The 23,846-nt window shown below is 57.3% G+C and overlaps 1 protein-coding gene across 6 annotated transcripts in view; it reads left to right on the forward strand.

Moving 5' to 3' along the window:
- Positions 1–1,443: 1,443 nt before the first annotated feature.
- NFIC (nuclear factor I C) overlaps positions 1,444–23,846 on the forward strand; it is an 83,430-nt gene continuing 61,027 nt past the window's right edge. For 4 of the 6 annotated variants that reach the window (XM_064280251.1, XM_064280253.1, XM_064280255.1 and 1 more), the window contains exons 1-2: positions 10,702–10,833; positions 21,962–22,493. In XM_064280251.1, coding sequence (XP_064136321.1) covers positions 10,804–10,833; positions 21,962–22,493 — 562 coding nt within the window. In that variant the 5' untranslated portion in view covers positions 10,702–10,803. Of the gene's footprint in view, positions 1,516–10,690; positions 10,834–21,961; positions 22,494–23,846 lie in introns of those variants that run through there. The other 2 variants (XM_064280252.1, XM_064280256.1) reach the window with 2 other exon arrangements.

The raw sequence follows: 23,846 nt of genomic DNA on the forward strand, positions 1-23,846 counted from the left end.
AAGCAGATTGCTGGGCCTTCCTTCCGTGGCACTCCTGGGTGGGTTTGAACCAGCAGCCTTCAGGTTAGTAGTTGAGTGCAAACCTTCTGTACCACCAAATATGTGTAGCCAGTATTTACTGAACACCTGCTATGCAAGTGGGACCCAGCAGCCTACCCAGATCCACAGAATCACCTCCAGAAGGAAGCCCCCAGACTCAGAGAGGTCCAGGGCCTGACCCCACCCTGAACCCTGGGGTCCCCCCTTGGGGAGGAGGAAGCCGCTTTCCTAAAGAGGCCCCTGAATTCCTGGAACCTCACTGGAGGGCGATTGGTACAAAGGAGTGGGGGTAGGCAGGGGGAAAGACAGACAGAAGGAGAAGAGAATCACTCCATTCGCGAGGCTCCATCAAGCTCCCCGTCCCCCCACCACGCAGACCCTTCCCCGCCTGCACCCTACGCAGAGGTTGAGAGGGAAGGGAGAGGGGGCGGCGCCTACTCTGCGGCTGCCAGAGGAGGGGGACTGCGGAGATCGCTTGGGGGGTGCTGCGGCACCGTGTCCCAGGCCGCAGCGGCCTGCGCAGAGGGGGCGGGGGCGCTGACCTGCCCGGCCCGGCCCGGCCCCTCCCCCGCTGCGGAGGTGCAGCAATTAATCTGGATCCGGGAGGGGTCTTTGCCCCTCCACCGCGCCCACCCCGCCCCCGCCTGGAGCCCCCGCGGGACCCCCAGGTGACCCCTGCCCCCTGGTGTCTGAGTCTCTGTGTCCCCTTCTCCCTGTTGTTCGTGTGTGTGACTGTGCGTACCTGGGGGCACCTGTCCCCACAGGCCCGGGCCTCTAGGGAGACGACCTGGGGGAGGGAGTGGGTCAGTTCGTGTGAGTGCCGGGGTGACACCCGCAGAGGCGCGGAGTATGTGGGCTCCGGCGTGCCTGGGTGCCCCAGCAGCCAGGAGTGGGCGTCCTCGTCTGTGGCATTCTGCAGGCCGGGAGCGTGGGTCCCCCTGTGTCAGGCTACGTCTGTTTGTGATCCCCTGGGGTCTGCACGCGTAGGTGGGCCTTGTGTGGCCGCGAAAAGGCCCGGCCCGCCAGTGTCCCCGAGCCTGCGTGTGTCTGTGTGCGTGCATGTGTGCATGTGTGTGCGTGTGTCCTGTGTGCGCCCGCGTGTGTGCATGTGTGTGTGTGAGCACGCGCGCGCCGCGCGGGAGGAGGATCCGCTCCCTCCGCAGCGAGCCCTCCCGGGACCCGCGCCCTGCCACTCCGGGGCCTCCCTGGCTCGGGCCGGGCCGGGGATGGAGCCGCAGCCCGAGCCCGGACGCGGAGCCGCCTGAGACGCGGCCGGCGCGGGGCTGGGGGCGGGCCGAGGGGAGGGTCCTGCGGGCGGGGCAGGCGGGAGGCCCCCTCCCCCTCCCCTCCTCTCCCCCGCGCCCGCGCCTCCCCCGCGCCCTCCGCCCGCCTCCGCCGCCGCCTCCGGCCCCCCCCTCGCCGGGCACCGAGCGCGCTCCTCCGGCGCCGGCCTCGCCTCCTCGCAGCAGCGCCATGGTACGTCGCCGCCCCCACTTTCGTTTTCGCCCGGGGAGTTTTTGGGGTGGTGCGTGGGCTCCGAGCGAAAGTTGCCAGGTCTGGGGGGGCGGGGGGTGCGGGCCGCCCGGGGGAGGGGCTCGATGCGGGGACCCCCCCGTCCGCCGCAGCCGCCGCTGCTGGACCCCCGCCCGCTACCACCCCCCGGCTGGGGGCGGAGCTGGCGCGCGGGGCGCAGCCGGGGGACCCCGAGTGGGGGACCCGCGCTGGCTCTGCGGAGTTGGCGGGGAGGGGGGGCGCCCCAGAGGCCCCCCGGCAGCCCCCACCCCCTCCCCTGCAGGCCCGAGGCTGAGGGCGCGGTCCCGGGCGCACGACCCCCGAGCGCGCAGCCGGCGGGACGCCCGGACCCGGGAGGGGGCGGCTGGCCCGGCGGTGCGGGGCGGGGCGCGGCGCGGCAGGCGCTGGTGCCCCGGCCGGGCGAGCGCGGCGCGCCAGCTAGCGGAAAATGGCCGCTGCGAAGAGGGGCGGAGAGCGCGGCCGCCGCCGCCGGGCGCCTTGAACTTGGAGTCGGGCTGGCGGCCGCGCCGGGCACTGCGCAGGGACCGCCGCCGGGCCTGCCGGCCCGCCCCCGGCCCGCCGCCGGCGCGGGGTCCCGGCACAGGAGGGCACCGGGGCTCGGGGACGTCAGTGGCGTCACTTGGGGATCCGGGGTCCAGTCTGGGGCATCGATAGGGTCTGCACCTCGAAGGGTGCGTTTGGGGCTCCCTGCGACCTGCAGGTCAGCGCGGAAGTCCATAGGAGTGTTTGTGTATCTGGGCAGCGCGGTCATCCTGTACCTGTCCCGGGTCCGGGAGTCCCACGGACCCGGGGTCTTCTCCTTTATGTGTCTGTGGTATATCTGCGCATCCACGTGCTTGTGTGTGTTGTGGTGTGGGGTGTGTGTGTGTGTGTGAAAGCTTTTTCTGTGGTGTGGCAGTGGGTCGGTGTGTGTCTTTGGGTGACCGGGTGACGGTACTGTACGTCTCGGTGGGTCTGTGTTGTGTGTCCCCGGGGCTGTGATGGGCCCCTCTGCGACTGTGCCAAGTCCCTAGGTGACTGGGGGGTAATCCCTGAGTGAGTGTGTGGCGGTCGAGGGGTTGCCGGTGACTGGGGAACTGTGTAGTGCTGGCGCGTTCCCAGGGGATGTTGGGTGTCGCTGTGTGCCTGTGACTCTTGTGTGCCTCTGTGGCGCTGAGTGGCTGTCCCTGAGGGTGAGTCTTCACGCCCTCCGCCCCGCCCCCCCCTCCCAAGTTCCTTCTCTCCTGTGACCTGGGCTGGGAGGGGGTGTGCTTCCTCTACAATGCCAAAGCTTCGTCCTCTCATCTCACATTGAGGTCCCCTCCACTCCCCTCTACCTTGGGGTCCCCCATCTGCAAGGCCCCAAGTGGTCCTGGCTAGAGGTTCTGGCGCGAGGTGGCGCCGGGACACGACGTTGCTCACTGGAAGCTGCGCGTGCGCGTGGGACCTGCCCCGAGGGGGCGGGGCGGTCGGGGTGCGGGGGTCCCCTCCTGCCCTGGGGAGGCAGAGAGGGGCGGGTGGCTTCAGAAGCACGAGGGGCTAGGCAAGGCCCAGGGGGATGGCCAAGGAGACCGTCTCACCTCCAGACCAGAGCCCCAAAGGGTGCCATGACCTACCACCTCGTCCCCCTACAAAGAGTTGTTTTCTCTTCTCCGGGGAATCCCCTCTGCACTCCCCGCCCCCTACCCCAGCGAGTTTTATATAATTTTATAAATATAAAAACCCCAAGGCCAGGCATAGTCTTTGCTTTTTCTTTAACCCCCTTCACCCCCACACTTTTGGGGGGTTTGGGAGAAGGCAAGGAAAATAGGTCCCACATTGACACACCGGGTCACACAGGCCCATGACCTCCCCCCCGCCAGGACCCTCTGACCACCCTCATCTTCACACAAACCCATTGGCAGTGCTTGGTCACACAACACCCCTATGCTGCCAGACACACCCTCACTCAGGCACAGGAAGGCAGCCTCCTGTCCCCACTCGCTGCCTTGCAAACAGCCAGGCACAGACACATATGCACACTCACAAGCACACACCCATCACACACCCTCACAATACACGTTCATAACCACACATATGCATAAGTCTCTGCACTGATGTACACACACTGACACACAGACACACATGGCATACACCATCACATACAGAAACACAGACTCACGCACAGACCCACACTCAGACCCCCAGAGACACACAAACTAATGCAGACACACACAGAGACTCACACAGACACACACAGACCTATACACAAGACACACAGGCCAATACTTAGACCCACAGAGACACACAAACTAATACATAGTCATACAGACACACACAAAGACCCACACAACACACACAGACCAACAGAGACACACTAATACCAAGTCATAAAGACACACATACAGACTCACACACAACACAAGGTCCACACACAACACACAGACCAACTCTGAGACCCACAGAGACCCACAAACTAATACAGACACACACAGACTCACACAGATACAGAGAGACCCACACAGAGCATACACAGCCACATAGATCCACACTCAGACACACACAGACACACAAATATAGACACATACACACAGAGACACGGTCACACAGACTCGCAGCACACACAGTATGCAGACAAACAGAGACACAGATTCATACAGACACCCACACACAACACACACAGACCCATGTATAACACACACAGACACAGACCCACACATGGCACACAGTCACACACAGACACAGACCCATGCATTGCACAGAATCAGAAAGACACAGAGACACACATAGACTCACATAGACCCACACACAGGCACAAATACACAGACGCACACACACATACCCTTGAACGTATGGGGAAGACTGCCACATCACTGCCCTACCAGTGCCAGGTGTCTAGGGGGTCAGGCAGGCACAGGACTGCACTGGGGGGAGTTGGTGGGGCTGGCCGTGAGAGGAAGGGGTGTGCCTAACTCTGTGTGTGTGTGTGTGTGTGTGTGTGTGTGTGTGTGTGTGTGTGGCTGAGAACGTGGTGATCATGTGTCAGTGCTCCCAGGGGCTCTGCTCAAGGGTGTGCATGAGGCTTGGAAGTAGGTATTGTGTGGGAGTATAGTGTGTGTTACGAGCAAGTGTGTATGGGTTGTTTCATGGTTGTGCATACACTTGTGTGGGGCACTTATGTACTGTGTGGCTGTGCACAGGTGTATTGTGGGGAGTTGAGAGGCTGTTGTGTTTGTGGTTGTGTGCTTTATGTGACTGGGTGTCACCATGTGCTGCTCTCTGAGGGAGTATTTGAGGCAGTCCTGGGGAAATCCATGTGTATCACTGTGCGTGTTGTGTGTGTCTGTCTAAGTCTGGGTGTCAGTGTGTGTGTCTGGGTGCCTTTGTGACTATGCATCTGGGTGTGTCTGTACAACCTAGGGTCATAACCTACCTTGACCTCCCCATGACCCATGGCCTTAATGTCCCTTTCCTGGCCTCAGTTTCTCATCTGTATAATGGAATGACACAGGATCTGATGTGGGGGCCACGGAGAGGTGGCACAGTCACAGCCTAGCATTCATGAAGGTTTTGCACAAGGCCCGGCCCCTGTGCGTTGTCCTCGTGGAGCTGTTTGCCTAATGCATGCAGGTGCCCTTGGATCCTCAGCTCGGTGGAGGCTGTGGCTGAGGAGTTATCTTGTGGGTGGTTTCCTATCCACCCTGCTGAGTGCTGTGAATTCCATTCACTTTGTAAAAGTGTGTTTGTTTTCTCCTTACACAAGCCATTGGGGAACATACAAAGAAGATACAAAAGTATCCACGGTAAAAACTCCTATATCTGTATCAGCTCCAACCCAGGGCGAGACCCCACCCCAGGAAGCCCTGTTACTATTCAGAGTTTTGTCTATACACTGGTAAGCGATCCATGATAAATATTCTTATAAAGAATAAGTACCTTATAAACGGTACATAGGTGTCCTTTTTTTCCCATTTTTTTAAGAGATTAAAACATTCTTTCTAAATTTTATTTTGTTGTTCTTGTTGAGAATATACACAGCAAAACACACACCAATTCAGTAGTGTCTCCATGGACAATTCAGTGACGTGGATTACATTCTTCGGGTTGTGCAACCGTTCTCACCCTCCTTTCCTGATCGTTCTTCCCTCATTAACATAAACTCACTACCCCCTAAGGGTCATATCTCATCTTTTGAGTTGCTCTTGTCAATTTGATCCCATATAGATAGTTCTTAAAAGAGCACAGTGCTCGAGGCAGATCTTTTTTCCTAGATAAGGTGACTTCAAGGGGATATTTTTGGTTTTAAGGTTTAAAGATTATCTCAGGGCGATAGCTTCAGGGGTTCCTCCACCCTCCATGGCTCCAGAAAGTCTAGATCTTATTAGAATTTGAAATTCTGCTTTGCATTTTGATCAGGATTTTTCTATAGACTCTTTGATGGAAATGTTCAGTAATGGTAGCCGGGCACCATCCAGTTCTCCTGGTCTCGTGGCAAAGGAGGCAGTTGTTCCTGGAGCCAGTTACCGACACATTCCCTGTCCTCCTCCTGTTCCTGACTCCCCTCCCTCCTCTGTTGCTCCAGGTGAATAGAGAACAATTGTGCCCTGGATGGCCGCCTGCAAGCCTGTAAGACCGCAGGCCCTAAGCAAGGAACTAGGAGGGAGAACAGAAGCACTGAACACACTACTAGGCCAGTTAACTGGGGTGTCCCCTGAGACCATGACCCTCAACCTCCAAACCAAGGAACCAAATCCCATGAGGTGTTTATTTGTACATAAGCAGCCTCCGTAACTACTCTTTTTTTTTTGTCCTTGTGGTAAATGTATCTATTACACAGCTTTGGCTACATAGGTATTCTTATAAAGGATACATGTATATTCTTATAAAAGATACATGTGTATTCTTATAAAGGATATCTAGGTATTCTTAGAAAGGATACATGTGTATTCTTCAAAATATCTTAAATAACATCTTGGTTTACAATGGTGGTTCTATACCAGTAGTACTCAACAGGGGACATGCGGCAATGCCTGGGGACATTTGTGGTTGTCACAACTGGCACCGAGGGGGTAGGTGCCAGGTGTGCTGCTCAACACCCTACGGTGCACACGATGCCCCCTCCCCCCCTCCCCCAGCGAAGGGTCCAGCCCCATGTCAGCAGTGCCAAGGCTGGGAAACCCTGGTCTACAGCTTGCTTGCCCCTAGATATCCCTTGGAGACATTTCTAGATAGGACCCCTTGTTCTTTTATCCAGCTGTGTAGTATCCTGGGCTGGGCCCATACCTGGATTGTCAGACTGGTCCTCCACAGAGGGACATGGCGGCTCTCTCACATTTTGCGCATTTGTGTTATAGGCGGCATTTACAGTTACAGAGAAGCTTAAGACTGAGTTCTCCCTGTGGAGCAGTTCTACTCTGTCCTGTAAGATTCACTATGAATTGGAATCGCCTCCATGGCAACGGGTTTGGTTTGGGTTTTGGTGTATTCAATATTTAAAAGATGTTACCCCCTTGCCGTTGAGTGGATTCTGACTCAGTGACCCCACAGGACAGAGTAGAACTGCCCATAGGGTTTCCAAGGAGCGGCCGGTAGATTCGAACTGCTGATCTTTTGGTTAGTGGCTGAGCCTTAACTGCACCACCAGGGCTCCTGAAAAGGTCGTAGTGATCTTCACATTGGCCCACAGATTCAGTCCAATTCCAATAAAAATTCCAATAGGGGGAAAAAAGGTGAGTTTTAGGGAGCGTGCATTTTAATTTTTAACAAATGAGCAACAAATTGTACTCCAAAATACCAGGAACGAAATCGCTCCTGCATTCAGGGCCCTGACACACATGGGTCCAAACCCACCCCCTTTTTTACAGCAACCACTGGATGCTGGATGTGGCTCTAACCATCACAACAACCCCAAGGGGGCAGAAATGATCATCACTCCCCCATTTCAGAGAAGAGAAAGTTGAGGCACAGGGAGGTTACACCACTGCCTGGAGGAAATGTAGACTCAGACAGCAACCATGGACCATAGCTGGTCTGCTTGGTGCCTTTCGTGGGCTGGGGGCAGCTCCTCCCGCCTGAACTGGGATACGCGTTGCTGTCGGTAGTCTTGTGGAAGGTTCTAACAGCTATCCCCCCACCCACCCGTCACACAGGTTACCTCATCTCATGGGCTCTGACCCCAGTCTTCTGAGATGTGTCCTGTTGTTGTTGGCATTTTACAGATGAGGAAACTGAGGTCCCAAGTGGAACCCTAGTGGAAATGAACCAAATCTGCCAAGTGGAGGGAACTGCCAGCAGCGAAAGGGGTAGAACCTCAGGGTCATTGCAAGCTGGGAGAGTGGTCTGACGTCCACTTTAACTTTTAAGTGTCTGTGGATTTGGGATTCTACCCTATAAGTGTTCATGGCATTTTTTTAAAATAAACATTGCTTTTTGTTTTGTTGGTATTTGGATTCCCAGACACCACTACCCCCATCCTGGGGTTTAAAATCCACCCCCTAAGCAGGAGAGCAGTGGGATGCAGACCTCAAATTCTTGTAAAAAGACCAGACTTAATGGTCTGACTGAGACGGGAAGGACCCTGGAGGTCATGGTCTCCAGACCTTTTGTTAGCCCAAGACAGAAACCATTCCCAAAGCCAACTCTTCAGACAGGGATTGGACTGGACTATGGGATAGGAAATGATACGGGTGAGGAGTGAGCTTCTTGGCTCAAGTAGACACGTAGGCAGCTCCTGTCTGATGAGATGAGAGGGCAGAGGGGTCAGAAGCTGGCTGAATGGACATGAAAATAGAGAGTGGAGGGAAGGAGTGTGCCGTCTCATTAGGGGGAGAGCAGCTAGTGTGCCGTCTCATTAGGGGGAGAGCAGCTAGTGTGCCGTCTCATTAGGGGGAGAGCAACTAGGAGTGTATAGCAAGGTGTGTATAAATTTTTGTCTGAGAGACTGACTTGATTTGTAAGCTTTCACTTAAAGCACAATAATTTTTTTTTTAAATCCACCCCCCACAACCACACCAGTTTAAAAAAACAAAGTTATCATCGAGTTAAGCCAACTCCTGGGGACCCCGTGTGTGTCAGAGTAGAACTGAGCTCCGTAGGGCTTTCAAGGCTGACTTTTCAGAAGTAGATCTCCAGGCCTTTGTTCTGAGGCACCTCTGGGTGAACTCAAACTGCCAACCTTTTGTTTAGCAGCTTAATCATTTGCACTACCAGGGGCATGGCTACATACTGGGATTAAAGACCTCATTTACGGAGCACTTGCGATGTGCTAAGCGTTGTTCAAATAGCCGTTGGCCCCATGCAGCAGGGAGCCAGTGGGGCCCCAGATGTGCCTGCTGCCTCCAAAGCCAACCTTTGGATCCTGACTCCTGCTCTCTGAACCTCGGTATCCTTCCTTGTTACACGGGAGGATGACAGGCTGCTGGCGTCTTCCATGCCTGTGGGCTCAGGACACCTGGGGGTTTTCCCCAGGTTAGAGGGAGGGTATCATTTGGCCTCAGGATTTCTAAGAAGGCCTCAGTGGCCATTTGACAGAAGGTCACAGCTCTGCTAACTGTCATTATCATCCAACTGGCTACATTGCTGGCCCATTTTACAGGGAAGAACACCAAGCCTCTGGGGGATGGGCAGAAGCGACCGCCCACAGTTGCTTGTTCCTGTACCATGGGAAGAACAGCTGCAGCAGCCTCCCTGAAGTTGGGAGGGTTCAGGGAGTGAATGGGCAGGCAAGGGAGAGGGAGGCCAGAGCCATCTGGCACCTTGGGGGCTCATCCTCTGGGGAGGTCAAGCCCTTGGTGTGTTATCCGAAAAGAAGCTGTAAGAAATTGGGCTCTGGTGCTACATGGCCTGGGGCCAGGCCACTCCCAGGGCTTGAGCTTCTGGGTTTGTGAAATGGGCACATTACTGAGGTTCTGGTGGTCCAGTGCAGTGGGTACTGTTTGGCTGCTCACCAAAAGGTGCACAGTTCAAATCCACCAGGCACTCCCTGGAAACCCTGTGGGGCAGTTCTACTTTGTCCTACAGGATCGCTAAGAGTCAGAATAGACTCTAGGGAGCAAGGGTACTGGGGAGGGAGGAAGAGGCTGCAAGGGTTTTTCCAGCATGTCCCAGGTTCTGCCAAGATGCCATCCCTCTTCTGGGGAGCTGGGTGGACATTATGGGGGAGGCCAAAGCACCCCCCAGTTCCCCTTTAGCACTAGAGAGGAGGAGAGAGATTCCTGGTGGCACAACGGTTAAGTGCTTGGCTGCTAACCGAAAGGTTGGTGGTTCGAACCCACCCAGCCGCTCCGTGAGAGAAACACCTGGCAATCTGCTCCAGTAAAGATTGCAGGCTCTCTGTCACATGGGGTTGCTTTGAGTCGGATGGCACCTAACAACAACTCCCTATTCACAGTGACCCTTATGGACAGAGGAGGGGTCCTCATACCCAAACCCCTCTAGTGCGGGCATTGCAGCCCCTGTCTGACTCTGGAGCGGATAAGAAGGCACAGGCGTTGGGGACCCACGTCGCACCGTGCACCCCGGGTCGTACATCTTTAAGGGAAAGCTGCGCGCTCGCGCCCGGCCTCTGCGCACGTCACTTCTTCATTCTTTCCCTCCTCCCCCCCACCCTTGGCTCGTGTCTCCAACTTCCCGGCCAGCTCGGGGCGCGCGGGGGGGAGGCCTTAATACCCACTCAGGACCCCAAATATCCATCAGCAGCCCAGCTCCCCCTGCCTGCTTGCCTGGGGTGGGCGACCCAGGGGGACCGGTGCGCTTGGGGTATCCGCGGCTCGCTGGTCCCATCCAGTCCCCAGACCCGGGTCGCTCGTCCTTCGAAATAATAGCAGTGATGGGGGTTCGGGAAGGCATGGAGGGGAGGCGGTGCGGGAGGGGACGGGCAGCGGCTCTCCTTGTTGGATCCTCGCGCTCTTTTTTCCCTCGTTTCTTTGAAAGTTGGATGTGGAGAAGTGGGAGGTTCTGAAGGTTGGGGTGGGAGGGGAAAGAAATTGGGGGGAGGGAGGGAGAGATTGCCAGAGGGAGGAGAGACAGAGACAGGGAGAGAGACAGAGACAGAGGGGGAGAGAGGGAGAGAGAAAGAGAGAGGGAGGAGAGAGAGGGGCGGCGCAGAGAAAGGGAGAGAGAGGGAGGGAGGGAGCGAGGGAGGGAGGAGAGAGACCGAGGGAGGAGGCGGGCGGCGAGGAGAGCGCCGGCCGCGGCCGCGGGGGGGTTGGAAAAATGACTCAGTAAGTTCGGCGCGCCGCTCCGGCCGGCCCTGCGCCTCCCGCCGCGCCCGGGATGTATTCGTCCCCGCTCTGCCTGACCCAGGTACGCCCCCGGCCCGGCCCCTGCGTCCCGGCCCTGCGCCCCCTGCATCCCGGAGTTGGGCAGCCGGAGGAGGCGGGACGAAAAAGGCACGCGTGCCTCCCTCGCCCTGGCCCGGCTGCCCCCTCCGCGGGCTGGGCCCGGTCCCCACCTGGGACCCTCGCCCCACCCGCCGTGCGACGCGCAGGACCTCTTCCCGTACCCTCGTACCCCGGTTCGCGGGGTCTCGGGCTGTAGGCGCTTTCCACCCTCTCGGGACGTCCCCCCTCCTACTCGGGAAGGTCTAGGGGCGCCCCCCCCAACCCAGCCAGGGCACAGCTCTGCGGGAAGCCCTGGCCTGGGTCACGGCTGCCCCTAAGGGGACTCCAGGGGATTCTGCTTGTACCCTGGAGCCTCTAGAGACGAGGACCCCTCTGCCGTCCCCGGGACCCCCCCCAGGCTCTTGCCCGCCGCCGTGGCCTCAGCCGCCTTTCCCCCCCATTACTGGCCCACGTGTGCGTGGAGGGGGAGGGGGCGCGTCAAGTTGGAGGCGCTTGAGTGGGGGGAGGGGGAGCCCTGACGTCCCGGTTCGGTTACCCCCCCCCCCCCCCCCCCGCTGTCCCGGTATTTTCGCCGCATCGATTCTGGAGTATTGAGCGGCCACCGCCGGGAGGAGCCGGAGGCCCAGCGCACTGGGGTCTGGCTGGGCCAATGCGGCGCTGCGGACGCCCTCGCCAGCCGGCACCTGCCCCTACCCCCTCCTGTAGCCTCTCACCCCTGGCCGCACTCCCAGACTGTCCCAGGCCAAGCCCTTGTGCAAGGACCAAGGAGCGGGTGTGTGGAGAGGGGGCTGTACCCCAGGGCTTCCCACCAAACTCCCTCTGGGATCCTCAGGCTCTACTTTCCACCCCCATTTTGCTAAACCATTTTACCAGTGGGGCTCCTGCCTCAGTTTCCCCAAGTGATAGGGGTTGAAGGCAGATTTTGGAGGGAGACAGTGGGGCCTCTAAACTGTGAAGTGAGGACCAAAGGAGCACCATGTTAGGAGCATCTTGGGGTCCAGCTCAGCCCCTGCCTGGGGTCCTCCTTTCGTGCTCCTGGGGTCTCCCCATTCAAATAGGATCTTCACTGGTCCCCTGCAGCCATTACTGGGGAGCTCTTGGCTCCCCCAGTGGAAGGTGGGAGCTGGTGCTGAGGAGGCTCTGGCCTGTCCTGCCTGTGATCCCCTGGTGACCTTGGGCCAGTCCCTGTCCCTCTGTGGGCCTCAGTTTCCCCTTCTGGGCAGCTTTGAAGGTTTCCTCTGAAGCAGGCATTGCCAGCCAACCTTCATCACCCAGCCCGCCTAAGGGTCCCCAAGAGCAACCAGGGTTCAGGCGGCGGTTGCTGTGTGACCTTGGACAGCCTGGGTGTCTCTGGGCTTCTGTGGAGAACAGGATGGCCCAAGTGGCTCTGGGGGGCCCCCAACCCCTCCACCATCCCTGCTGCTGTGCTCAAGAGAGCCGTGCAGGGGGCCTGCCGAGCCAGCAGGAACGAGGGGAGACTATTCCAGGCGAGAGGTTGGAAGGCAGCCTTTTGTCACTGCGCCCTGGAATTCCCCATCAGGACTCCTCCTCGGGAGACAGGCCTCCATCCACATTGCTGGGAGGAGGTGGTGGTGAGAACCTCGCGTCGCCCGCCCACCGGTCCTAGGGAACTGGCCACTGTGCTGGCTCCGCGTTGGTTTCTCCTGGCAGAAAGGGAATAATCAGGAGGCTCAGAAAGACCCCGGGGTTGTGGTATGCAAGAGAGACAAGGAGCCAGAAAGACAGAGACAGAGGGACAGGGAGAACCAGAGAGCTCCAGGCTCGGGTTGGGCAGGGAGTCCCAAAAGGCAGAGGGCTTCCCATCGTCCTCTGCTTACCATCTCACTAGCCCAGGCCCTGGAGTCAAGCCCTGCAGCACCCTCACATTGCCCCCACAGCCCCTCACAAGCCCAGCCTGTTCTAGGGTTTCCTGCTGAGGGCCCAGATGGCCCTGACTGCCAGAGGTGGGACCCCCCAACTCCTGGACTGCCTGGCTTAGTCTCCCTAATCACCCCCCATTCCTCCCAGCTTGGTCCCTCTCTTTCTATCTCTGTCTCTTCCTGTCTCCCTCAGACCCTATGTCTCTGTCACTCTTTCCCTGTCTCTCTCTGACATGTCTCCATCTCTGTCTCTCCCTGTCTCCCTCAGACCCTGTGTCTGTCTCTTTGTCTCTCCCTTTCTCTGTGTCTCTCTTCCTATTTCTCTCTCTCCTCTGTGTCTCTCTCCTTGTCTCTCTATATCTCCCCTGTCTCTGTATCTCTCTGAGTCTCTGTCTCTTATCTCTACCTCTTTCTGACTCTCCTGTCTCAGTCTATCTCTGTCCCTCTATGTTTCTGTCTTCTTTGTCTGTCTCTCGCTGTCTCTCTGTTCCTCTCTCCCTGTCTTTCACGTCCTTTTCCCCCTGTTTGTCTCTCCTTGTCTCCCATCTCTGTCTCTTTCTAGCTCTCTAGCTCTCCTGTCCCTGTCTGGTGTGTCTCTGTCTTTTTCCTCATGTCCCTGTGTTTCTGTCCCTCCTTGTCTGTCTCTTTCCCCTCTTTGTCTCTGTCTCTCCCTGCCTCTCCTTCTCAGTCCCTCCCTGCCTTTCCCCGTCTCTCCCCTCTCTGTCTCTCTCTGTCTCCCCATCTCTTCCCCCCCCCCCCTTCCCCAGCTAATTTTACAACCTGAGCCCAACCGAAAATAGCTCCCTTTTAGCTGATCCGACCCGGATCCATGGTGGGAGCCGGGCCGGTAGGGGGTGGGGGCCGGGTGCTGGGTGCCAGCCCGCCCTGTGCCACCCGGGCCTGCCCGCCGCGCCCGGAGGATCCTGGGAGCCCCGTGCCCAGTGCGGCGGTGACTCAAGCGCTTTTTCACTTTTACTCTTAAGAGGAACTGTGTGGAGCGGCCGTTACTTCCATAAATCCTGCCGGCGGGAACGGGCCTCCTCCCTCCCTCCTTTCCTCCCTCCCTTCCTCCCTCCCGCCGCCACGTTAGTTATTCCGGGTTTGGGGCCAAATCCCTCTTGGCTGCAGCACCCAGGGTTCCCTGGCCCGTGGGCTGGGCCTGGGCCGAGGCCACGCAGCACCACCCCTCCCTCATTCATTCATTTTTTCCTTCATTCCTTCACCCCATTCCCACTCCAGGTGGCCCGCTTCCTACTGCCCTGTTCCCAGGGGGGAAACTGAGGCTGAGAGAGGGACCCTGACTTTGGTTGGATTGAACGGCTCTTCTTAAGCACCTTCTGTGGGCATGGGGGTGCACAAGGCAGTGAGGTCTGAGCCTGGTGTAGGCTTCAGGGGGACTGAGGGCTTGGCTGACATTGGGGGTCCCTAATACTTCAGGGCTGGGAGAGGAGCCAAGACCAGAGAGGGCTACAGCCTGCGGAGAGCAGCACAGAGCAGCCGATGAGGTGGGGATTTGCAGCCACTTCCCACTGGCTGTTCAGCCAAATCTGGGTGGGGGGCGCCCCCCGTGCCCCTGCCATGTAGCCCCCACCTGTGGTCAGATGGCCTCCAACCAGCTCCTCTAAAAGGTTCCATCCACCCCTGTGTCTCTCTCCCCCCTCTGTCTCCCTGTGTCTCTTGGTCTCAGTATCTCTCTCTGTCTCTCCCTCTCCCCTCTGTCTCTCTGTGTCTCTTGGTCTCAGTATCTCTCTGTCTCTCCCTCCCCCGTCTCTCTGTGTCTCTTGGTCTCAGTATCTTCTCTGTCTCTCCCTCTCCCCTCTGTCTCTCTGTGTCTCTTGGTCTCAGTATCTCTCTCTGTCTCTCCCTCACCCCTCTGTCTCCCTATGTCTCTTGGTCTCAGTATCTCTCTCTGTCTCTCCCTCCCCCGTCTCTCTGTGTCTCTTGGTCTCAGTATCTTCTCTGTCTCTCCCTCCCCCCTCTGTCTCTCTGTGTCTCTGGGTCTCAGTATCTCTGTCTCTCCCTCTCCCCTCTGTCTGTCTGTGTCTCTTGGTCTCAGCATCTCTCTCTGTCTCTCCCTCCCCCCTCTCTGCAGTGGAGGTGCCTCAGCGTGACGGTCTGGGAGTCCTGTAAATCACAAAGCTGGGATTCTGGCCGAGTCAGCGTTCTCTCTCTCTCTCTCCCTCTCTCTCGGCCTGAGTCGCCCACCCTCCCATCTCATACCAAATGGATAGGAAACACTGCTGTGTCCCTGGCCGGGCCCCCTGCCTCACTCAGCCCAGCCCCCCCACGTGCACATGTTCACGCCAACACACACACGTGCTGACGTCTCACCTGCGTGTGTGTTGACCCCACGGTACACGATGCAGGGCCCCCGTCCTGGGCCCGAACCACACACAGACAGAATCATGCGCCGCACACACTTGCACACGTGCATACATGCACACACATGTCGGTCAGCACACAGACATGCACACTCATTGACCCCCATGCCTGGAGTCCACAGCCCTCCCCGCCTCAGACACGCCCTAATGGGGCTCACAGAGGCAGAGACCTAGGGTGTCCTTAAGACACGGGTGAAAATCTTACTTAGGAAGTTCAGGGCCAAGGACTCCTCTTTCCCAGCTGGGTGACTCTGGGCAGGTGACCTAGCCCCTCTGGGCCTCAGTTTCTTCGCTATGAAAGGAAGGTGACAGTCACCTTCAACTCCTTGGGCTGCCTGAGGATTTGGGGAGGCGGGACACCTCGGCGATTCTCAGCACAGGGCCACGGACACAGGAGGTGTTCAATAAATGTTTGTCAAATGACTGTCCCCTGAATCAATGACTGCTGGTTGGGAGAAGGGACTTCCGCCTCTCTGAGCCTCGCTCCCTCTCCATCCCCCCCCCATGTAAAATGGTGGTCCTAATCCTGCCTTCCTCAGACGGTTTAACCTTAGCACCTGCCTGGTATCCAGCAGGTGCCACTTAAGTGCTGTTGTGGTTGTGATTGTTGCTAAACTAGCCATTGGACCAAACATCCAGTGCCTGGCATACAAAAAAAATACACAGTAGGCACTAAAGAAGTGTTATTGCAATTGTGGTGGTTCCACCAACAGTTGGGTTAAAAACCTGGTCCCTGGTATACAGTAGGCACCAAATAAGTGCCCTTGTGGTTGCGACAGTTGCTAAATTAACAGTTGGGCTAAACATCCCATAGGCATTTTCCAACGTACCCTCCCTTCATTCTGTCACTATTTGCTTAGCCTGAGCCAGGCCCTGGGCCAGGTGATGGGGACAGCAGTGACCCCACCAAACCCAGACCCCAACCCCCGAGAGCTTTTTCTGTTGGTCTTTCTTCCCTGCTCAGCCCTGTTCAGGGTCTCCCTGAGTTTGGCTGGACCTAGGTGGATACCAACATGCTTTGTAAAGCGGAGTAGATGACTGGGGGTAACTTACGCAGAGGACGGGATTGCGTCCTTCCTGATCTAGATGTAAGGGCACACAAAAACAAAACAAACCCGTTGCCGTCAAGTCCATTCCGACTCCTAGTGACTCTATAGGACAGAGCAGAACTGCCCCATAGGGTTTCCAAGGAGTGGCTGGTGGATTCGAACTGCCAACTTTTTGGTTAGCAGCTGAACATTCAACCACTGCACTGCCAGGGCTCTGTGCTAGGGCACAGAACAGTTAAAATCTGTACCCTCCCAAGGGGGAGACAGGCAGGACGAGGTGGTGGGGAAGGACCAGCAGCTGCTTTGGCTGGAGGAGGTGGTGGGTGACCCAGGACCAAGCATGGTGAGGGAGCCACATGTAAGCCAGGGAGATCAGGCAGGGGCCAGGCCGTGTGCTCAGTAGTTCCTGGAGTGAGGCTGGGGGGGCAGGCAGGAGGTCCAAGCTTAGAGGGATCTGGGTGTGAGTCCCAGCTTAACTGCTTCCTGACTGTGTGACTTTGGGTACATAACTTCAGTGCTTGGTGCCTCAGTCCCCTCCTCCAGACAGTGGGTGCAATGGTGGTTCCCTCAGTAAAGCCGAGAGCTCAGTAAAGGCTCATCTTCTAACAGGCACAGCTTTATTCCGTCTCTCTCCCTCACTCCTACCCTCTCTGGCTCAGCCTGCCCCCATTCTCCTCCTGGAGAAACCAAGGCATAGAGCGGGAAATTAGAAAATCCAGGGCTCAATTCTGGATTTAGGACAGGTAGTTCTAACTCTCTGGACTTGGTTTACCCAAATGCCACAAGGCCCTGCACACCCTGGCCCTGTCCCTTTCCTGGCCTCATCTCCCTCCACTCTCTCTTCTTTACTCTACTCCTCCATGTTCTCCAACACACTAGGAACAGTCTGGCCTCAGGGCCTTTGCACATGCTGCCCCCCCCGACTTGGAAATCTCCTACCCTGGACTGTCACGTTTCATGTCTTTGCTTAAGTGTCCCCTCCTGCAGACCTACTGTGATTACCCCCCAGGTAAAAGGACAACCTCCCAGGGATTTCCTCCCCCTTAAACTAAATTTTCTGAGAACACTTTGGTCAACCTGACATTTTATTACACATTTATTTGCCTGTTTAACATCCAGCATTGCCTCAAGTCAGAAGCCTGGGGAGAATTGAGCCCAGGTCACTGCCAGGTCCCCAGCACTGTTCACAGGGGCTGGCACACAGTAGACACTCAGTAACTGTTAAGGAACCAAACGAATCCCTCCCTTGCAGGGTTAGATAAGAGCTGCTCACAAGTTCTGGTGCTCCGAGCTTGGGAAGGGGAATTACCTAAACGCTCGACTGCTAACTGAAAGGTCGGTGGTTCAAACCCACCAGTGCCTCTGGGGGGTAAAGGCTTGGAGATCTGCTCCCAGAAAGATTACAGCCTAGGAGAGCCTATGGGGAAGTTCTACCCTCTCCTATAGGGTTGCTGTGAGTCGGAATCTACCCGATGGCACACAGCAATAACAACGAGGAACTCTGACTCTGGTGCCAGATGGGCCTGGGTTCAAATATGAGCTCTGCCACTTCCCAGCCATGTGAGGAGGACATTGTGGTCAGGGCTTTGACAGATACGTAGGAGTTTGGGATAAGTGCTCAGGAGGTGAATGAGGTAGATACTCAATCATGATTGTTGAGTCTCTGCATGAGTGCCGGAGAAAGATTCCACCCAAGAATCCGCTGGGTTTGAGCATTGGGGTCCCATGCCCCTGGTTTGCTGCCCTGGACTGTCAGGGTGGGAGGACAGCAGAGAGGACCATGCACAGTTGCCCAGTACATAGGGATCCAGTAAGGGCTTGAACCCAAGTGCCTACCTCCCAGCTGCTGCTGCCATTGCCCTCTTTGGGCTGAGCTGGGGTTTCTGGGAAAGGCTGACCTTGCCCCCCCCTTACATTATCTGGTTACCAGGTCAATGGACAAGCCCTCTCCTCCCAACCTGTCAGGCTGCAATGTCCCTTTCTGCCCATTCTACAGAATGAGAAACTCCGGCCCTAAGTGGAGCAGTGATTTGTTCCTGGGTCATAAAGATGATGAATAGAGGCTGATGTCATCCAGTCTCATTCCATCTTAGGGTCTGCCCAGCAATAGGTGCCTCAGCCCTGGGCCTCAGGGTTGGGAGGGTGCAACAGAGTTGGACTCAGAGACTCCCAGCCCCAAGAGGTTCACGCTGCGTCTGGCAGAGCCTGGGGAAAGCAGAAAATGCTGCCTGAAGGAGGGGACACTGGAGAGGAGGCATTGAGGGATGTGTAGGAGTTTGGGATGATTCTCAGCCCCCAGCTTGCCCTGGCTATCTCCTTTGCCCATTCAGCTATGAGGGCATTGGGAGAAGTGGCCCTGTTGTCACAGGTCTTATGAGACAAAGAAGGTGACAGGTTCCGCCTCTCGCCCAACCTAACCTCCTAGGGAGGATGGGGCAGCAGGTCTGTGACCCAGTTACTGGCTGTTTATCTTCCTGCCTCCATGGCCAGCTGGGGTCACCAGTGACGTGGGCACCTGCCCTTGCCCGCCTCCCTGGCACTGTTCTCCAGAGAGGAGACCAGGGGGCCTAGAGAGGGGGATTTAGAGAGGGAGTGGGGCTCAAAGCAGAGGGGCCCAAATACAGAAAAGGAACTCAGGGGGAGAGGGTCTCAGGAATGGGGCTGGCTCAGAGAGATGGGGGCTTAGGGAAAGAGGGGTCTGGGGGCCAGTCACCCCTCCCCCACCTGCTGGTGCCCCGGCTCCCCCTCCTTGCTGCCTCTTATCTTGGGTGCCAGCCTTGGGTGGCGGCCATGCCCAACGTTGACACTCGCTGTCCTGGCCCTGTGCCCGCCTGGCGCCCTCTCCCCGGGCAGTGACTTGTGTCTCAATCGATACCCCCCAGCTGACCCGCTTCTCTGGCCAGACAGCCTGGGCTCTGGTCCCGGCTCTGCCGATCCACTGTGTGACCCCAGGTGAGTTCCTCCCCGTCTCTGGGTCTGGCATATCGAGTAGCATCCTGGGACAGGAAGAGCAGCCCTGAGCTTAGATTGGGGCTGACCTGGGGTGGGCTGCCTCAGTCTTCCTCGGCCTCAGGAGGTCAGCTGGGGGATGCAGTGGCAAAGGGCCCAAGCCCAGTCCCTGCCACAGCTGTTGTGGTGACTCACACTTCGGGGGGACATTGGAGTAGGGAGCTGGGTTGGCATGAGCCCCGTCCTGCCCCACCCTGGTGAGGACAGGCGGCTATTTTCAGAGCCCCAGTAATAGGGAAATCTGACGTTGTCCCCCCGCACTCCGATGGCTGGAGGAGGCCCTGGGGGAGATGGAGTGTAGAGCAGGGAGGGCAATCCAGCAATCCAGGTGGGGGACACGGTGTGTGTCCAGGCCTGGAGGTGGGACCAACAAGGCCACAGCCATCTAGAAAGCAGAGGAGGAGTTAAGAAGGGCTGCTTCCCTCCCTGAGATCCCAGCTCCCCAGAGAACAGGCTGTCCTGGAAGAGCGGTTGATGGCCTTCTCGGGGTCAAGGTCCCAGTTCTTGTCCTCATCCAGGCCCTGAAACCCTGGGGGACTTTGGCCAGGTCTCCACCCCCTCTTGGAGCCTTAGTTTCCCCATTATGCAATGGGTAGCCGAGTCTCAAGCCTTTTTCTGCCTCCTGGAAGGTTACAAAGAACCAACATAATCATGACCACAACGCTATCAATAGCAACAAAATAACAGCATTGCTAATAGTAATAGGAGTAAAAATAAAAACCAAAGTCAAGCCTGTTGCTGAGGAGTCAGGTCCAACCCGTGGTGACCCCATGTGTGTCAGAGTAGAACTGTGGTCTGCAGGATCTTTTTGGCTGTAACCTATAGAGAGAGGAGTAGTGCAACAGTTCAGGGCTCTGCTGCTAACCAAAAGGTTGGCAGTTCGGACCCACCCAGAGGTGCCTTAGAAGAAAGGCCTGGCGACCTACTTCTGAAAGCCCACAGCCTTGAAAATCCGATGGAGCAGTTCTACTCTGCACGTGTGGGACTGCCAGGAGTCAGAACTGACTCAGTGGCACCCAGCGATAACAACAACAAACCTTTATGGATGCAGATTGCCATGAAATCCGCTTTCATGAAAACACCGGGTGGGTTAGAACCGCCAAAGTTTAGTAGATGAGCGCAAACCACTTGCGGCACCCAGGGACCTTAACGATAATAATAGTAGTAATAATACAGCCCTTTGAGAGCTGGGAGGAGGATAACAGGGTGAGTATGCTGGAGAGACGTCACCTCCTTCCAAGGAGCCCAGCAGCTATAGAGGCTAGGCAAGAGCAGGGAGGTGGCTCCAAAGTCTGTCTTCTTTGCCCTTCTCCTGGAATTTCACATCCCTTGAGGCTGATAACCCAGGTCTTGGACCTCTGCAGACACAGTTTCCCTTATTGAGCAACGGAGAGAATGGGCCAGGCCCTCACTCACCCAGGGAAGGGGGCCGGGAGCTTCCTATTGCCCCACGTTGCCCTCCGAGGGGCACCCCAGCTGGCACGTAGTTTGCGTGGGCAGGTCAGATGGCTGTGGGGTCCAGTCCCAGCTCTACCCCTTGGGGCTGAGTCTTTTCTCAAGGTCTCAGTTTTGTCAGCTGTAAAACGGGTGTCGTGGCAGCCCTGTGACACAGAATGGGCATGATTGGGGGTGGTGAAGTTACAGCTCGGGCTGGGTCTTGGAGCCTCCCTGACCTCAATTTCCCCCCTGTGTAATGAGTCTGTGAGGGACAGGGAAGGGTGAGCTGGCCCCAGGGGCCCTTCCTGCTCTGAATCTTCACAGCTGAGTGCCCCTTCTCTGGACTCAGTTTCCCTATCAGTACAGTGGATTCATGGAAAGGAAGGCCCCCGCAGTGGAGCTGGGGGATGGACCCCAAGCACCCCAAGCACCAATGCTCTGAGTCTACCTTCATTGAGCACCTACTGTGTGCTGGGCCTTGCTCTTGGTACTTGGGGACGCAGCAGGCCACTCAAGTGCAAACCAAAAATAAGCCCAAATCTGTTGCTGTCGAGCCAACTGCAATTCACGGCAACCCCGTGTATTACACAGCAGAACTGCTGTGTATGGTTGTCTTGGCTGTAATCTTTACGGAAGCAGATTGCCAGGCCTTTCTTCCACAGCCCCCCTGGGTGGCTTTGAACCACCAGCCTTTTGGTTTGCACCATCCAGGGGCCTTCACTGTATTGCAGGGGTCTGAAAACTATGGCCCCCAGGCTGAATGCCCACCCGTTGCTTTTGTAAATAAAGTTTTATTGGCACACAGCCATCCTTTGTCTATGGTGGCTTTGCGACTTGAGTTGGAACAGACAGTATACAGCTGCAAAGCCAAAAGTATTCACTGGGGCACTTACAAAAAACAAAGTTTGCTGATGCTGGTTCTAGTAGGCAGAGAAGGGGTTCATAACATCCTGTTCTCCCAACCTCAGTTTTTCCTTCTGTAGAATGGGTCCACCATCAACTTCCATCCTGGAGGTACTGTCTCCCCCGGATCCTCAGCTTGCCCGATCTGAATATTGAGGTTCATGATGGTCCTCCATGAACTTCTGCCTTGACCCATGCCTCCGACATAGTCCAAGCCTCAGTTTCCCCATCTGAGCAATGGGTTCTTGCACGAGCATCTGCTGGGTCCCCAGGTTGGACGCGTGTGCAGTGAACCCCTATCCATTTCTGCACACCATCCCCACCCATGCAGTGAGCTTGCCTGGGGACCCTGTGGCCTCAGTCTTCCAGCCTGGGCAGTGGGTCCGCGGTGAGTCCCGGAGCTCCCTGACCTCTCGCCTCTCCCTGCACAGGATGAGTTCCACCCCTTCATCGAGGCGCTGCTGCCTCACGTCCGCGCCTTCGCCTACACCTGGTTCAACCTGCAGGCGCGGAAGCGCAAATACTTCAAGAAGCACGAGAAGCGGATGTCGAAGGACGAGGAGCGGGCGGTAAAGGACGAGCTGCTGGGCGAGAAGGCCGAGGTGAAGCAGAAGTGGGCGTCGCGGCTGCTGGCCAAGCTGCGCAAGGACATCCGGCCCGAGTGCCGCGAGGACTTCGTGCTGGCCATCACGGGCAAGAAGGCGCCGGGCTGCGTGCTCTCCAACCCCGACCAGAAGGGCAAGATGCGCCGCATCGACTGCCTGCGCCAGGCCGACAAGGTGTGGCGGCTCGACCTGGTCATGGTCATCCTCTTCAAGGGTATCCCGCTCGAGAGCACCGACGGCGAGCGCTTGGTCAAGGCGGCGCAGTGCGGCCACCCGGTGCTCTGCGTGCAGCCGCACCACATCGGCGTGGCGGTCAAGGAGCTGGACCTCTACCTGGCCTACTTCGTGCGCGAGCGAGGTGAGGGGCTGGGCGGGGCGGGGCCACGGGCGGGGCGGGGCTGCGGGCGAGAACAGACGTGGTGCCAGGTCCTGAAGGGGGAGATACGGCGCAATGTAGAGTCTGATGGGGGCGGCAGGGGAGGCAGGCAAGGGCAGTGTGGAGTCTGATGGGGGAGGCAGGGAAAAGCTGGGGTCTGATAGGGGAGGAAGGTGCAATGTGGGGTCCGATGGGGGCGGAGATGCCATGCAGGGCCCTAATGGGGGAGATATTGGGCAACGGAAGTTTGAGGGGAGAGGCAAGTGTGACATGGGGGTCCGAAGGTAGAGTCAAAACTGGACCTGGGGGTCTGAAGAGAAAGAAGGGTCAGTGAAAGGACTCAAGGGTGGGCAAGGGAGTCCAAGGGAGGAGGCAGGTACAATGTGGAGTCCAAGGGGGGAGACATATATATACAATGTGGGAGCCTGAGAGAAGAGGCAGGTGCAACGTAGGGGTCTGAAGGTAGAGGCAGAACCTGCCGTGGGGGTCTGAGGAGGGAGACAGATGCAATGCAGAGGCCTGAAGAGGGATGAGGGAGTCTAAGGAGGGAGACAGGTACGACATGGGGGCCTGAAAGTAGAAGCAGGATTGACCTCGGGGTCTGAGGGAATGAGAAACTGCCGCAGAAGATTTGAGGGGTGAGGTGTGGCCATGTCAGGAACAGAAAGGAGGATGGTAGAGGGAAAAGCAAGTGTGGTGTGCCCTGGAGTTCTGCTCTCAGGATAATGTTGGAGGTGTCCTGGGACCCCATCTGTGAGCAGTGGTTGACCAACTCTCAGACAGCAGGCAGAGGCCTGAGGAGTCACAAGTTCCTGCAGCCCTCTGGGCCTCAGTGTCTCCTCTCCAGCCCTTCCAGCTGGGTGTTTGCTGGCCCTAGGGTCAGGGTGGAGAAATCCATGGTGGCTTCCCGGAAGAGGAGGCCCAGCTTGAACTGAGCTCTGCCAGGTGGTGGGCAGTGGCAGGCTCGAGGGCATACCAGGGGACAGTGGTCACCTGGGCAAAAGTATGGAGACTGGATGTGTGGTCCAGCCTCTTGGGGTCACTGGGTCTGACTTTGAGCATCTGACTTTGACCTCAGTTTGCTCATCTCTCAAATGGGGGTTATCAGAGTTCCTGTCTCCACTGGGCTGCAGAGATTTAACAAGATCACATGTGTAGTGCACTGAGCCCCAGCCTGTCACGTGGAGTATCAGCTGTGACTATCTTCATGTGGACAGAATCCAGGGCCCCCTGCACAAATGAGTGGGTACAGTCACCTCCCCCTGGCCCAGCCTGGCTGCCTGAGCTTGTCAGATGGGTGCATGGCCCGTGCAGACCGATGTGGTTGCAAACCCT

The sequence above is a fragment of the Loxodonta africana genome, chromosome 3 (assembly GCF_030014295.1).
Source record: "Loxodonta africana isolate mLoxAfr1 chromosome 3, mLoxAfr1.hap2, whole genome shotgun sequence".
NCBI lineage: Eukaryota > Metazoa > Chordata > Mammalia > Proboscidea > Elephantidae > Loxodonta > Loxodonta africana.